Source organism: Rhea americana, unplaced genomic scaffold (genome assembly GCF_003343005.1).
Source record: "Rhea americana isolate MKP2758 unplaced genomic scaffold, rheAme1 scaffold_330, whole genome shotgun sequence".
Lineage (NCBI taxonomy): Eukaryota > Metazoa > Chordata > Aves > Rheiformes > Rheidae > Rhea > Rhea americana.
In genome coordinates this window covers 589,429-606,562 of record NW_028186458.1, presented here as the reverse complement: position 1 = coordinate 606,562, position 17,134 = coordinate 589,429, and the positions used below count along the sequence as shown (strand labels likewise).

The 17,134-nt window shown below is 39.1% G+C and overlaps 1 protein-coding gene across 3 annotated transcripts; it reads right to left on the bottom strand.

Annotated features, from left to right (window-relative positions):
- Window positions 1-5,562: 5,562 nt before the first annotated feature.
- On the bottom strand, window positions 5,563-17,127 carry PTHLH (parathyroid hormone like hormone). 3 transcript variants are annotated; one of them, XM_085311073.1, is made up of 4 exons: window positions 17,070-17,127; window positions 15,825-15,947; window positions 9,740-10,162; window positions 5,563-5,697 (listed from the first exon to the last, which is right to left on the bottom strand). In XM_085311073.1, exons 2-4 carry the CDS (start codon window positions 15,923-15,925, stop codon window positions 5,688-5,690), a joined length of 534 nt encoding a protein of 177 aa, XP_085167199.1. In that variant the 5' UTR covers window positions 15,926-15,947; window positions 17,070-17,127; the 3' UTR covers window positions 5,563-5,687. The 3 variants fall into 3 exon arrangements, with proteins under 3 accessions (XP_085167199.1, XP_085167200.1, XP_085167201.1); XM_085311074.1 differs by lacking the exon at window positions 17,070-17,127 and adding an exon at window positions 16,458-16,922; XM_085311075.1 differs by lacking the exon at window positions 5,563-5,697 and having other exon boundaries at window positions 9,736-10,162.
- Between the last annotated feature and the right edge of the window lie 7 nt (window positions 17,128-17,134).

Sequence of the window (17,134 nt, the reverse complement as noted above, 5' to 3'; positions counted from 1 at the left end):
CAGCCACTTTTTTATTATTATTGGGAAAAGAATTGATCTTATTGGGAGTAGAGTTCAGCTGTAGTCAATGATTTACTCTGGTATGCTTGTGTATTTCCATGTCTTTCAACTACAAGAAGATGAAAGAATGAAAGACTAAGCAAAGGAAGTTTCTTAACACAGTTATAGTGTCTAACAGTCTGAAAACTTGAAATACATCAAAGTAGCTCTTCTTCACTCCTCCAGTGCAACAACAAAGAGGAAAATGCGGATACGTATTGAAAAATTCAGCTTGCAAAGCAAGATATTTTTTCCTTATGTCTTGCCATAGTTTTCTGTTTAAGAGATGCAGATCTTCTAAAATGTAATTCTAGTGACAGGAATCCACATAAACACTCCCCACATGCTTGTACATGTACATTCATAGTAAGAAGGGTACATCCTAATATTTTGCTGGTAATGGAGGATTTTCATTAGTGCATATATAGAACTTAATCTGCAGTTGTCGTTGAGCAAAAATGTCTTCAATTTTCAAATTTTGCTTAGTGGAAGCCTGCCCACAATATATAGAATTGCCTTAACCATGCCATCTAAAATCCAAACATGTACAGTGTAGCAATGTATTCTGTAAGGTGCAGAGGTACTCACTTGCATTGTCAGAGTTCAGGTTCCAGCCCTTGGAAAAGGACAATCCATGGTTTATGCATTGGAAACCATTCTGTTGGATCACTAACTCATTTGAAAAGAAGGGCATGGATAAGGTTAGATCATAGGTATTTTCTACAGTATATTAGTTAGCATTAACTATAGGAAAAAAATATTTTAGTTGTGAGGAGAAGAGTCCAGGAAACTGATTAAAAGAGAGGACTCTAGGAGGTATATTTTCCTCATGCTGGTGGTTTCCATTTTATAATGAGCTGACAGTGCAATGCTTTAAAGGTAATTTATGCTACTTCTRCTTGTGTTATATCTATTCTGCAATTAAATAAAGACCTTCAGTCTCCAGAGGTATTATTCCAGAACCTTTCCTCAGCACATTATAACCAAATAACAAAAAGATTTACACTTTCAAATACTGTAACTAAATACAGATAACAATCTCTTACTTTCTGAATTATTGCAAGAGAGTTAAGTTCTCTGTGGTGGCTCAGGAGATCATGGGCTCTTACTCAGAGGAGAACATACATGCTTATTACTGCAGGCGCATTGTGTTGGAACAGTGTTGTCTACGTGCTGAGACTGAATGCCTAAAACTAAGCCAAATAATTCCTGTTCTTGAAATCCCTTCCTTAAGAGCATGGAGCTTCACTCGTTCCATGGTTATAGATGTGAACTATGCTAGCCTCTTTTGTGTGTGTCTTGACTGTCAAATGAATCTCTTCATTTACAAAGGATCATGAAACAAACTGCAAATGAAACTCTACTGCTACCGAACTGCTTTTGCCAAGCACACAGACCTTGAAAAGGGCCCTTGAAAATATTGAGATTCAGCATCAGGGTAGTTGCTGTCATCATCTGGTGTTCTTAACAACTTTTAAGTTCTATAGTAAGCCTGGTGATTACTTCAGGACTAGAACACCTGTGAAGTGCCATGTATCCATTCCCCCTTGAGGTGTTGGCCTACCTTAAAATGGACTGTCACAATGTTTACGAATGTGTCAGCTGGAGCTTAGATTCACAGTGCTTTTCCTAGGCAGTTCCCTATCTTCTAGTGCGACCATCTGGTATCATCTCTTTGAAATTCTGTCTCACTTCGAACCTCTCCAGATGAAAATTTGCAATCTATCATCTTCTGGAAAATTTCAGCCAAAACAATTCTATCATTTTTAAAAGTAAAACAAAACAAAAAAAGAAGATATTGTTTTGACCACATTAAAAATATTCCGGAAACTCTTCTGAGAAGCTTTAGCAGCTCTGTGACTTGGGAAAGAAAATGGAAATTTGGAAGCATATGCCCTCTGCATTAAGAAAGCTCTTTTATCACCTTAAAGAAAACCTGACCACATTGTAATCCTCTGAAATATCACACTCCTTCAATGGAAGCTCTTTTATTGTTTTATCAGTGAAAACATTCATCACTGAGCAAGATTAGACTGATGTGCATAAATGCACGATGAGTGCACATGCCTTACAAAGCAATCAAATGTATCCCATCACCTTCCTGCTCCTGTGTCCTACTAGCCTAGGTATCTGAGCAAGCTCATGCACAAAGGCTAGAAAGGTGCAGCCAGGCTCTCCTGGTAATGCCTGCCTAACTGAGAGTTTAGGAAAAGGAAAGAAAGTAGGGCTGTGCATAGCAACTGCAGGCAGAAAGACTCCTTGCTGTGCTCTGGCTTGCTATCTTGCTGGTAGATGGGTAGAGTGCAGAAGGAAGCTAGTGTGAATGCAAATGGACGCACTGAAGTGGGCAAAGCAGAGCCAGGGATCAGCTCGGCAAAGAGAAGGAAAGCTTGAGTGTGACTGGGGATAGTGAGGAGTAGGAGACACAGAGCTTAAAGGACTTTGGGCTTGGAGAGAGAGGGACAATAAGGAGAGAAACCATAGCAAGAATGGTGAGAGCAGAGACAGCAAACCAAATAAAGGGCAGGGAAGCTCATATCAGATGAAGTGCCAAGAACTGGATTTGTTTTTGACAGAGAAGAAGGACTGAGGCAGGGGTGGGGAGCCAGAGGTGGAGAGAAAGTGTGGGGAGGGAGAGTGAAGAGAAAACAGGCAGGAGAGATAGGAACAGTAACATGTGATCATGTAATCTTAGCCCTGACTGTAATGTGCAAGCGGAGAGGTCAGATGAAAGTTACATGAACAACCTTCCTTCTGGTACTTCCAAACTCTTACATCGTCTTTGTAACCCTAAGGCTGTCCATTTTAAGTATGCTTAGGTGTGCACATATGCAATGTACAACATTAAGTGTGCAGATATGTGCTGGGGTAAAGCACAGGCCTTACATCTTTCAAGGTGTCATACAATGCAAAAGTTGAAGTTCTAGCACCATTCTTTTCTTCAACAGAATGAACACGTGATATATATAAGAAAATATCAAGATAAATCCAGGTTAGTGTAAGGTCTCTGGGACATCTTACAGATCAAGTTAATTAGTTGGGTTTAAACTGTTTGAGAAATTTAATTCTCTGCAACAGTTTTGTCTCTCACAGTTAGGAAGGCAAAGCTGATGTAGCTTGTCTGAGAAATAGAGTTTTTCAGGATTTATTTTCCTGTAAACCAGGAGCTCAAAAAAACTTGCATTCAGCTTTCCAGAGTAAAATCCAATGGTCTGCAGCGGTGTCTTTCAAAACGCAGTCTGTTAACTACAGGATCTATAGATAGCTTTCATGAGGCCTGTAATGTTCTGTAAGAAAAATAGGACTGCTGCTTAAATTTGCTATAATAGCAAACTTTATAAAAGCTTGTAAATAGGAAAATAATTGCAAGTCCTTAATGGACAGTATACATATCTGGGGGACACTAGAGGTACTTCAGAACTGGGCCTTGTTTTATGAAGAGGCTGGTTTTATAGAGCCAAGAATTAGCATTTAGGTATGTGCTTTTTGTTTATTCTCTCTGTACTTCTTTCTGCCAAGAATCATCCTTTTTGATTAAGATAAACTGCCTCTGTCCATTGCAGCTTTAGATTTTCATTCCAGTTGGGATGTACTGGTAATCCTGAGATGCAAAATCATCTTCTGAATGTATTGCAGTTAACTTCAGTTGTATAAATCCAAGAACTAGCTGGATACTATAAATAGGCAGGATGTGCAAAGAGGCCAAGTTGAAAATGTGCAGCAACTATGGCTTTTTCTTTAATACAACCCTGAAGTTGTGCTACATTTTGTCACGTATAGTATTTTTGATTTGAAAAGGAAACAAAGTATGCATGTGCTTGGTGGTTGTAATAATTAACTAACTGGACATAATGAAGCATTGAATTTAACACTTCAGAGACGTGGATGAGGGAGATAGGTAAGTTTTTCTCAAATTTTGTTGTTTAAAATGTTTTCTTGGAAGTAGTTTTCTGTAAGATTGGGTAGAGAGAGCAGAAAAACATCTGTTTCATATTATATGATGGCTGTACTTTGGCAATGGAAAAAGATGTCACTTATTTCTTTTTAAAAAAAGGAATGAAGAGTAAAAAGAGAAGTTTGGGAACTACAGAGTGGAGCAACATTTACATGAACTATCTTAAATTCCCAGGATTTGTAATGTATTTTTCCACACATGCATTTTTCTAATGTTGCTGATGTTGAAGGAGTGAGAGAGGGGAAATTCTGTAGGAGTTTACCAGTACAGATATCCTTGTGAAACAATCTCCTTTCCTCAGATCGCTCTCCCAGCAGCCATTATGATTAACATGTGGGTAATAGCCAAGAAGAATATGTATCAGGATAGTGGGTAGGAAGCAGGGCTCATGTTCCCTTTAAAAAAGTGGCAGGCAAACATAATTTTATTCTGTTGTTTTCTTCAGTGAGTTGACATTAAATAACGAAGATAGTCTCCTCCTTAACCACCCTTAAGTGTGTGTGTAAGAACAGAATTAAAATTAATGCAGATTTTTTTCAGAAACAGAGCAATACAATGCATTTTGGGGGAAGAGGGGAAAGGTAATTCACACAACGTAACAGTATTTGTTGGTACATGTTGCAATTTCTGATTTTTTTTCTTTATGTATTCATCCAATAAATGCTCTCTCTCTCTCTCTCTTTTTTTTTCCCTCATATTAGCATAAGGTGCCCCCAAAGTACAAAGAGCTGAGACTCTTCACTCATATGGTAGACATTTTTGTTTCCTAGTGAAGTTGGTGGGAGCTGAGGATACAGAGCATTTGCCTGTTTCTGCACAAGGCTGTGGGGTGTCACATGTTGACATCTTCTAAGAGTGCAGTAAGTGATGCAGCCCCGGGACTGATTTTCACATCATTTCATTTGCAGACTGGAAAGCTTCAGCCTTCACATGGTTCGAGACTGGAAAGACTGGGAGTCATGTTTTTCCTGCAATGGAGTCTAAGCTACATGGCAGTACCCCCAGGCTGTTCAGCAGCTCAGCTGTTGTGAAATAAAACACTGGAACTAAATATGTTTATATAGTGATTTTTAACTAAAAGCTAATGTGAAAATGTGGGAGTTTGAACCAATGTGAACATATTAAATTTAAAAACATTTTCAAATGCAGTGAAAAAAAAAATTGTGTTCCTAAAAGACAATTTCTCCTTCTAAGTCATGATTTAATTAGATTACATTTTATTAGACATTCTTTACAAATTTTAAAATACTGCTATTTTACATGCACAAAGGAAAATCAATTTGGACAATTATATGTAGGCATTCACTGACGTCAACCACAAAACAGGAATATTTTGTATCAGTTATCAATGTACTCAATATGTATATCTAAAGTGCATTATGTTACAAAAAATATAGAAAGTCAGCAGCACCAAGATACTTTAACAAAATAAATATACCGGTCAACAAAATAAATTATGGTAAATGTGACAATAATAATTGTCTTAGCCTTAGCAAAAAAAAAAATAAAAAAAAAAAAGAGAAAAGGAAAATTCACAATAACCAAATGTGCAGTTTCAGAGAGCAATGGGGGGGAAAAGATTTTATTCTTAGCATTTACAATATTTACAGATAATAAATATTTTAATACTTCCCATATGTTCACTATTACAGAATACTGCAATACGTCTTCCAAAGATCTCTTGCTGAAAACATCAGCGCCTCCTGCAAAAAGAAGAAAATGATAGAAAAAGTAGAAAAATTAATTTTCACTTCAAATACATGGACATAAAATAACAGCAATATTGCCACAGATAAGGGGTATGCTTTACTATTAAACTTCTGCACTAACAAGTCTAGTTTAAAAGCAATAAGGTAGTAGACATCTTTTTAAAGTCTCTACTATATTGCTTTCAATTAAATACAGTTAGCAGTTAGATCTGCACTCTGTTGTGAAACTAAGGCCATATATTTCACTACATTTTTCTCTCAGAGAAATAGGAAGAGGTTTTGGCTTTCCTTAAGATCCTATGCAAAAAGATTCCTGAATGCTATGTGTAGAAAGACTATCAATCTGTAACAAATAGGCCAAGCTCCAAAAAGAAAGATATAGTGGGAGAAATGAGAAATTTGGTTTTAAGGTAGAAAAAATGAAAATTCTTATTTCCTCTTCATGGCACCCATGTGCCTGTTGTGATTGTTGCCTGAGTGTGAAGTCAACCTTGCAATTAAACCTGTCCCACAGTAGTCCTTTGGGCTATCTTCCCAGTATAGACCACCCATTAGACAAAGAGCTGTTTATTTTAGACATATACTATTCTGACTTGTGCATGAATTTTTCTTCAGTAAAGTCTGTTCAGGTCTTGAACTAATGCTTGATTGAATTTTTCTCTTGTTGCTTGAATGAATGAAAAACCTATAGCCCTGTAACTTTGTCAGCCAAAGAGCTTGATCCTGAAAAAAAGGAGCATTTCATGTTAAACTCTGAGTACTCACAGCCCCTGTGGTGCTCAACCAAAGCTGAAAAATTTAGCATCTTCCTCTATACACTCCTAAAATCTGGAAGTTTTCTAACGGTTGCTGACAAACTAGTGTGAATTCTGTAATCCTCTCTTCCTTGGAGGATTCATGAGAACAAAAGCAGAATCTGCTCCCATCTTGTCAGTATGTTACTTCTATTACAATTTTATATTTTAAATTATTTTCTAGTGGTGCTAAAGGAAATAGAGAAGGATTGGGCTTTTTCCCCTTCTATCACTGTGTGCAGTACATTTCTCTAGTGTATGTTGGTTTCTTTGGAAATGGTGGAACATGAAACTATAGAATAGAGTGTGATTTGCTATGTAGCTGGACAGGTTTGCTAAGTWGGGTGGCAGTCCACATTGTATCTCACACCCACATATATCCACAAAAAAAAGCCAAAATCTTGAGAATTTAAGGATTTCTTAATTTACATTTTGAAAGTGGGACTACATTTAACATTAGACAGTCTACCCCTTTGAAAGATTTTTCAGGAAATTAGATAATAATGGTTAAATTCAATTGGAATAGCAATACAGTTGGAATGTCTGTGAGAAATTTTTTTTTAATTGTCTAGAATGGAAATGTCAGCATGAAACTCCTTAATAATTAATTAGCAATACTGATATTCAGGGTATGTTATAATATGTATAATGATAGTTGCATAATTCATGTAGCACAACTGTATATATGAGTCTGCATTACATAAGCTTATTTTCAAGACAGCAACATTTTCACTCCGGTTTGGATTAAGGCTTTACTTTAGAGTTTGAGCTAAAACACAGCTTGAGGATGGCCTCCATATTGCTAATAACTTGCAAGCTTCTTTCTATGATTTTGGTCCCAGATACTGTAAGATCAGCTACTTCTATGAGATACTTCCTGTAGTAAGTCAAAAGATCTAGAGAGCAGATCATTTTCTGTCTTTATTCTCATCTGAGCCCAAGATTTTGGGATGACAGAGGGACTCAGCATGAGAATTTTAGTTCAGCCTGTTGAACAGGAAGGAAGCAGCATGATGCTGTGAAAAGGAGACTCAAAATTTATCTTTGCACTTCCTCAGCATCTGCCTTCTACATTATACATATCCTTTTCTCCACTGTAATGTAGTGGTACTTCTTCTGAGCTGCAGCTAGTTTTAGAAGTGCTACAAAAGCAGCTTCTGATGATGGAATATATGGATATGCTGACTGGATATGCCTTCCTCGTCTCCAGTCAGTAGATAGAGCAGAAGTTCCTGATTCATCTCCATACAGATATGAACCTCATTCAGATAGGAGGAGTCAGATTCAATGCAGTTTTTCATACTACTGCTAAGACAAAGTGGACAAGCACATTTTAGCTGGGAGGATCACATCTAAAATACACGGGGGTCTGGCACCTGTCTTCATTTAAATTTTAGAAACAATACCTTTTTGCCAGCTTACTGGGATATATATAGGCTGATATACCAGCCATTTCCTAAGAGCTGAATCTGCATGTTACGCTCTGCATGTGGGAAGGAAGAATTTTGTATTCCTGTTTTAGAGTTTCTCTTTGTTTAATCATCTTCAGTTAAGTATCTGAAATACATATGTGGCCTCTTTGGAAAATGTCTCTCCTCCTAGGGTAAAATTGCAATTTGGGCAGTGAGGAGGGTAAAGTTAAGTCTGGACTGGACTCTAAGGCTGACTGCCTCTAGCCATCTAAATGTGTTTGAAACAAAGCATAAATGAGGAAAATTTAGAGGATTATATTTGTATCTCATTTATAGATCCCACTGAATATACAACAAAAGAAATAGTAATAAAAATAAATAACACTCAAAATGCCTTTGGATATTTTTTCCCTACATTTCCGCATGCTGAAGACAGGAGCTATTTGTTCCCTACCATAGTTTCTTAACATCTGTTGAAACTTCAGACATCTCCTGACAGAAGCTCTGGAATGTGCCTTTCCTAAGGCGCTGAATCAAAACCAGCCTCCATTACCTCATCGCTCACTGCTAAAGTTACGCTAACTGGTTTGTGATCAGGAATGCTGAATGCCTCCCAGAGAGGCTGAGAGGCCAATACCAGTAACTCCCATAGGTGCCAGTAGAAGTTGAGGTGATGGAGCACATTGCAAACTGCGGACCCATAAAGCTTAACCTAAGGAAGCATTTTAGTAAATCCCACAGCTGACATCTCTTCCTAAGGGATTTACTGTGAGTAAGTGGTCCTTCTATTAACTTCCTATTCAGCCAAAGAGGAAGGGAGGAGAGAAGAGTGTGAGGGGCTGTTGTTGGAAGTGAAAATTTTTGAGGAGAGTTGAGAGAGGAAATGCTTGGTTTTGTTTCCAGGTGTTCAGACTTCCATTCAAAATTTCAAATGAAAGTGGACAAGTGCTGGGGGCATCCAGTCTTCAGACTCCAGCTCAACACTGCCCTGAAAACCCTTCATTGTTATGCAGGTGGAAAGCATGTCTCTCTCCAAAAGCAGTGCTCAACATTTTTTCAGCAGCAATGTAATTGTTTCATGAGCTGGCAAAAAGATGGAGCTGAATTAAAAGTCCTAATGACAGGGAAAATTTTATGGTAAAAGGCTGGTTTGCACTGTTTGCAGATATTACTGAGAGAGAAATTTTCTCTGTTCTCCCCTAAGATTAAACAATAAAATGAAGAACTCTAATGTAAGAGTAGGAAAGTTGCCAAAAAGAGGGGTGTTGAGAGGGAGGAAAGAAAACTTCACCATTTTATAGATGCAGAGGTTTAAAGAACTTTAAATAAAACTCAAAGCTTTCAGTCTACTGAGGTCCAAACATGGGACCAAGATCTGAATTGAGAGGAACTACATAAAAACAGTTTTGGAGATTTTAATGGCTATGATGCACATTCTTTTAGCAGAAATAACTTTATTTTGCCTAAAAACTCAATTTTAAGAAGCTCATTTTGACCATAAGTAGTTTACCTCGATTGTTGGTCATAGGAAAGGAAGACAAGATTGTCTTGGAGGAGTAAGGGCCGTGAGTTTTACCCTGCTGTGTCAGTGAATGGTTATATGGCTGGAGGGATAATGTTTACTTTCTGACATGAAAATTCACAGTGCAAAATGGAAAGGATACTTCAGAAAGCGTTTTGCAACTGTACACTACTTGAAAAGCTATATGCCTAGTTCTTAGCAAAAAGGCATGCTAATACTCCAGGACTGAGGCTTTAACCTCACATACAGGAGTGTAACAATTTCAGTAAATACATGGTGTCCCCCTGGAAAGGATATAGCACAATTACCTTGAAGTGTAATCATGCGTAGTAGTGGAGGTGTCCAAGAGTGGACTCTCCGTCGTGCCACTTCCACACGTGCCAGGATTTATCCAAGTCGAACGGGCTCGCCTCTTTTTCTTCTCTTGCTCCTTACGTTTTCCAGGCTTTGCTTTCTTTTTCTTTCCTGATACCTTCAGGGGCTGCTCCTTGTAAGTCTGTGATTTGTTTGTCTCCTGAGTTAGATATCTGCCCTCATCATCACTGCCAAATCGGATGGGGTAGTTCTTTGTATTGGTAGCAGGCTTAGGGTTAGGTGAAACCTCTGAAGTTGCACGGATTTCTGCAGTGTTGACACCTTCAATTAAATTTTGAAGGAATATTCGTCTTCGTAAGTCTTGGATAGACTTGCCTTTGTCGTGCAACAGCTGGTGCTCTGATACAGCCCTTTTGCTAAAAAAAAGAGAAGAGCAGAAAGGAAAAATATATTTAGAATTTGATTATTGCCAGTGCTTGGAACACCTCCTCTCTCCTCAGGCAGCAGTGGCCACAGTGACCATGTACTAGCTCTCCAGCTTGGAAACGTCAAGTTAAGTTAAACTATTGGAGCAAGTTCTGCTTCTTGGAGTAGCTGCTCCCTGCAGAGAAGGGAAAGGCCTAAGCCACTAACAGTTCACAGCTGACTGATCATACGCCACCAGAACTGTAGCTGGATTAGTCACCACTCTGTTCTAGGAAAGCATTAAAACTCTTTAATATATTACACTTCAGGCAGTAAAATCAGGAAGGCAGTTGCCAGAGACAGGAGAACTAGGGGGTCAGACAATGGAGCACTGCAGTCGAATAAGAGAGGGAATAAATACTGAAGCCAGAAGCAGTGTTTATACAGCATCATTCTAATAATTTTCTTCTGCTTAGTCATGTACTTAAAAAATAAATATATTTAAGTGCATTTCAGTTCTAAATTTAAATAAGTGCAATTGCTGGAGTGTAATGGAAAAATTTTCAGATTTGAGTGCCTAAAACATAGGTACTTCAGTCTATAATGAGATATCCAGATAGGCAGCATCAGCAGTGAGGAGCTTCAGCTGCTCCTGTTGATTTTACTACTTGGCCACCTGTGTCTAATTATGATTTCAGATGCCTTCCTGAATACTCCTTTAAGGGTGGATTTCTGGGGCTGAATTCCTTGTTTTCTTTGCTCTCAGTGTCTTATGCTAGCCCTCCTCACTGGATCTTCCTTCAGAGCATCATGGCTTGTTTGAATAGATTTCTGGTACTCTTTCAGAGTTCATTTATCCATCATTGCTACTGTGACATTTTGGTTTACTAACATCTGTCTTGTTTTTAAGGAAACTGGGAGACAGCTTAGCTATCTGTCTTTCAGAGAGGTTGTACTGGCAAACAAGGTGTGAAACTTAAGGAAAGAAGATGAAAGTGGCACTTAGATAATAAATAGCCATGAGAAAATACATGCTTTTTCCTTGCTTTTGAGTAGGCATATAGCTGCACTGTGAACCACAGCAAGAGTGCAAGCTGGGGTTTTAGTTGTGTTCCCATGAATACTATAATACAATTAATGCTTCAAATTGCCATACTTCACTGGGCTGATGTTGGCTATGCATCCGTTCATCTTGCATCAGGGTACTGCATGTGACTAGATCCTTACTAGTCAAAGAAAATGAATTCAGTGTCCTGCCAGTAGTATAATAATATAGTCAGTTAGCTGGATACACAGCTGTTTCTGAATGTGGATGAAATGCGAGGTGACACATAGTAGTGAGTGAATATTTCTTCCTTCCATCCCATATCTAACTATCCTGATATGTTACAAAGTTTCAAAATGTGATGGTCAAAGATGGTATGCTGAATAATTAGAAGCATTTTATAATTTATCTTTCTCAATCCCTTCAGGCAAACATTTTAGATTTGTGATTTGATCAACAGCTGAGCTGTTTGAAATTGGTGACTTCATGTAGCACTGGTTTAAGAGTACCCTTTCACTTTTTGTCTTTGTAAATCTGCACCTTGTTAAAGTTAAATTAGGTTAAAGTGGTCATAACTTAGTGTAAAAATTAGATGGAAACACCAACTTTCCCTCACTCCAAAATGAGACTGAAAGATGACTGTAGTTTTCACATAAAATGATACAGTGAGCATACTTGCTCAAAATCAGGCCTAGATATGCTCAAAAGTTTTGTGAGCTCACATTTGGCCATACATTGTCCATCTTTTACATATCCTCAAATCAGATGAGTTTCAGATGACTTCAGGCCTTAGGGCAAGCATATGCCCTTCGATTTAATGACTCTAAGTAAAAATACAATGTGATACCACTGAGCTGAATCCATTTACTTCACTCTCTTCAATGTAGCTGTGACCATTAAAAAGAGTTCAGAATCTCCCCCAGGAGAACTGTTTTGACCAGTACCCTAACTGAAGCTCTCCAACAGCCATCTATAACCACTTTCTTGTTAAGGTCAGTCTGATTCGCAAGTATGGTAATAAAACTAGCACCTTGGACTCTTCTGCATGGCATGCTTTTATGCTGTTCCTCAATCTATCCTTTGTGACTCAGATTACATTCCTAGCTTTAGAACTCCCCTTTCCCAGGGTATTTCCAAGGGAAATGGGAAAGCTTTCTCCTTTCACTCTTCTGTTTTATAAAAAGCACACCAAATCTTAGTGCTTTACTGAGTTTAAAATAGTATGCCTCATGTGATGAGCAAAGCTTTCCTGCCACCTCTTGTAAACTATTAAGGATAACTCCTTTTATCACAGACAGCCTAAAGCTGCCTTAATCCTGTAATGTGTATTTGGTCAATTTACCCACTGTTACAAAATCCTGACTCTCCAAAGCTTGTAATTAAAGGACTCTTGATTGAGAAGTTATTCCATTTTACAGAACTCAAACCTAAAGATTTGGTTCCAATACACACAAGACGGTCAAACTGCATTTCAGGACATACGTCTTGTGTGAATAAACATTTCCAAAATAATGCATGGATTGACGTGTGAAGGTTAGCCAAAGACAGTGGATTTCTGTTTAAATGTCTGTATGATATTTAGTATCAAGTCTGGCCCCAAATAACATTCTGCTATTCCAGATGATTGTATAACATTACATAGTGTTACATTTCACATGACTTATTACTTCACCAGTATTACTTGACCTCCAGACTTGAGGATTACATTTTGCCTACCAATTTCCTTTGTATACTGTAGATCAAAAATCTCCCTAAAATGAAGACAATGTGGTAGATGCATATCTCTCTGACCTTCTCCCTCCCTCAGCTCAGTCACTCAAACAACTCCTGTGTTTGTAAACCAGAGGAAATAGCTTGCCCATGGAGGCTGCTGTAAGAAGTGCTTCATAGTAGAAATATCAACAACATCTCACCCCCACACACAGAAGGGAGGCAATGGAAACAGAAATGATTGTATTCACATTTTGTGTATGATACGCAAGAAATACTAGGTTGTTAAGGTTAAGATAACCCACTAGAGGTCCCTTCCATCCTTCTATAAAATATACTTCTCATCTAAGGAAAAGACTCTGTCTCCAAACCAAATGCAGTAAATGCGAAGCTTACATATGATAGGCATTTCTGAGAGAAGGAAGATGATGGTGGTTTGTATTTGACCAAAGTGCCCAAAATAATTATTGTATCCAAGTATACTATGCACATATGAGACTTAATGTCTCCTTATAAGAAAAAAACCCACATAGTAGAAATAGAGGACTTCCGACAATTCTGACTTCTAAACACATACTTCCTGATAACTTGTTCTCTTCAGACACATTCTTTGTTCATTCCCCCCCCCCCCAGGCGCTATCTCATGTCACTGAGAAGTAACATTCTTCAAGCATCAGCTTTCTGTCTCAGAATTGTTCTTATTTTACTGTTATTATCCTTGAATATCCATGTTGGGTCTGATCATAAGTTCAGCCAAATAAGGCTACAGTAAGCTTTCTGTCTGGACTTTGCAAGACTCTGAGTGCCTTTGCCTTGCACTGGCTCCAAAGGGAATAAAAGCTGCTCAACCTATCTCAGGATTAGGAAAAATATTTTCAGCAGATTTGAGAACATAATGCTGCAGTGTCTGGGCATGCTGATAAAAATATCTAATTTCACTTTGAGGCATTATTGGGTTTCTCAAAAGTTCTTTAGCTGCTAAAGCATTTCTATAACAAATAGTATGTCTGGCAATCTTTTCTGCAGCCAGTTTACAATACTAGATAGCTTTCCATAGGAAATTTGCCTTACTAAGGTCTGTAAAACCAGGCCTATGCCACTTTGCTTTTTTTTTTTTTTTTTCTTATGACTATAATAATGTGCTTCAGTATTTTTATCCATTACTGTTTAAGCCTTCCTTTGACTGAAAAAAATATATCTAGGCTTAAGTGATTTATTAATCATTAACTCTAGGAATGGTTTGTGGTGGTATTAAAACAGGACACATGTTTGTGTGTGGTGTCTGTGTTTGTACTGTACCCACAAACAAAACTACGTGAATGCCACTGACTGACAGCTAACTTATTTCTTGTGTGTATTTTACATGCCATGGCAAAGAGGGAGTTGAGAAATGCATTTCTGACTGTTTAGCTTCCAAGTTTTTATTTTCCTCTTCTCAGGATAGAATTGGGACAGTGGGAAGACCTCTAATTTTGACCTTTCAAAAAAAGTGTTAGAATAACCCTTACTTAAAAAAAGAGAAAGAGTATTTCTTTGCAAATGTTAAACTTTCTAATAAATTTGGCTTAACTCCAATTCAGTTTCTTAGCCAAGAAAATACAGAATTTGACTGTACTTCAATTATCTTCTTCTTCTTCTTTTTTAATTTACAGAACTGAAGTTTGAGTTTGCTGTAGAAAACAGTTTCAGACAAAAGAAATAGCTCAGAAGTATTTTGCAGGAGTACAAACATTAATGGACTGAGAAAAATGTACTGTAGCATTATCATCAATACAATGTTCTACACAATTTACTGTATGAGATTTATAACAGCTTCCCACTTGGTGCCAAAGTTCAGGCATGTCTGAAGTCACTTCACCTGGGGGGATTTTAGTTGCTTAAATGGCAGAGGAAGAGCTATCTGTAGCTCTTGTCCTTACGTACATAAGGAAACAATTGCTAGAGAACCTATCTGGAATTAAATTTCCTCTGTCACGCTTTCCTGTATGGTGTGATTGGATTTTTCTAATTCTCTTTCTCCTGATTTCCTTTTGAACTTAATAAAAATACAGGCCTCTGCAGTAGAGACTGAAGGGTTCCTTAGAAAATCTGATGCAAGTCCACCACTGAAATGCCCACAGACAGCCAGGGAGCTACATGGGTGAAACAATTTCTCCTACATCAGCCCAGTGTTTTTTCTGGTGCACTTTGCCTAGGTGATGTTAGTGTGAGCCATGTTGATTATTTTGGAAGAAGCAAAGAGGTCATTTCCACAACCGAATCTTTTACAATATTCAGCTGCATTATCATTTATCAAAAACACACAGCCACCTCCAAGCTGGATACTGGACCCCTGCTAGAAAAAATATTGCTAACAGGACAGAAATACAAATAAATTGCTCAGTACTTCACTTTCATGATAGCCCTAACTACTGTATATTTTCACTAGTCTTATCAATATTAACTCCATGCCAAGATGTAAAAGGGTATAGAGTACAGTGTCTAACATACAGAAGTTTGATAAAATGGGATGCTCCCTCCTAGGACTCCAGAAGGGCACAGAAAGGTTCATAAGCAACAGTGTATACAGGACACACATACCACTGTATTGCTGCTCCCCACAGAAGTCACTCCCAAGTTTAGCATTCCCTTGTCCAATAGTTTTATAAGGTCAGAGAACTGAAAGGTTCCCTTTGCCTGATGCAAGCGATGGCTTGCAGAAGTCCCTTCACCTACTACTTAGACAAAACCAGTGACAAGAACACCTGGGGCAGGTAAATCAAGAGCCAGTCCTGTGCCGAGCTGTGCTGGGAAGCACTCCTGGGGGCTGGGAAACTTACCGGTCTGCAAGCGCTCACCTTATGGGCCCACGGATGTGTGTCCCCACAGATTTTCCTCCCCACTTAAATAAGGATCAAAGCGAGAAAAGGGAAACTCACAGTCTGCGGCTGATCCCCTCCACTGATCTCCCGTAAGAGGGCACGGAATAGCTCAGCAGAAACACTGCGAAACTCCACTGCTGGAAGAGTTTAGTGAACATTGTATGCTCTGGGTCTTAAAACCTGAAAGGAAAGGAAGATCAGTCCCGAGCGACACATGTGCCAGCGCTGTCCCCAAATGGTCCCTGCTTTCAGCTGCACCAGCCCCGAGATTGTGAAGGAAAAACAAACTTTCTGAACTCTCGGCAGAGGCTCCTTTCTTCCAAACTTTGTTCGGTCCTCTCCTTTCCTTGTTGCCTGCCTCCATCAAGCTACTCGGAGGCAAGATCTCTCTCTTAATATTGTTAAAAAAAATCGAGCTCACAACACAAAACGCATATTCGTTTGTCTCCCTGAGCCGTGTTCAACTCTAGTCTGGAAAGCGGCTAGTTCGGAGCTTTATGTTACAATGCAAATCCTCTTTTCAGATAAGGAAAGGTTCTCAAAAGTCAGCTCAGCTATTTTCTTTTCTAAACAGGCGCAAACGTACTCAGACGTTCTCTCTCTCTCTCTCTCTCATACACACACACACACACACACACACACACACACACACAGAGGCAGGGAGAAATGCCTCTATACATCTGTTTATACCTCTGAAAAAAATCAGGTTTGTGTCCGTCGCTTCCACAAAGTTGGGTCCACGCTGTGTCAAAGGAAAATGAACTCAAGCAAAAGCGTGTTGTGAAGTTGGAAAGCCAGAGAAGTCTAAAAGGAGCGGTAGCCCGGGGAAGCTCAAAGAGTGAGAAACATGCTTGGCTGTGCAGGTTGGATTGGGCTGGAGCCTGCAATGTTCACACGCTCCGGAGCAGCCTCTAGGAGACCTGAAGGAGGACGGCGGCTTTTGCAAAGAGATGGCGCCCTAAGAACATGTGCGAAGTGAGTGAGAGCCCAGCGCGGGATACTCGCAGCCAAAAAGGAGACTAGAAATCAGCGCTTTCCAGGACCGAAGTCAAAACGGAGAGAAAAAAGGAAAACACCCGCAGTAGCACATGCATGCAGCAGACCCCAAGGACTCTCGCCAAGCTCTTCGCATCTTCTGCAGCCGAGATCTTTTCTCTATCCCTCTTCGTGTTTACCCTTAGGTCAGCGCCACCCCCGTCGCAGCACAGTGAAAAGGGCCATCCCCCATCAGCAGGGCACTTTTCAGATCAAGCCCCAATGCCTAGCCTGAGATCGTTGCCACCTTTCCTTTCACACACCTACCGTTGATCGTCGCGAGTTCACCTATTAGCTGCAGGGCTGATTCCTAATGATGTTAACTGTATGCT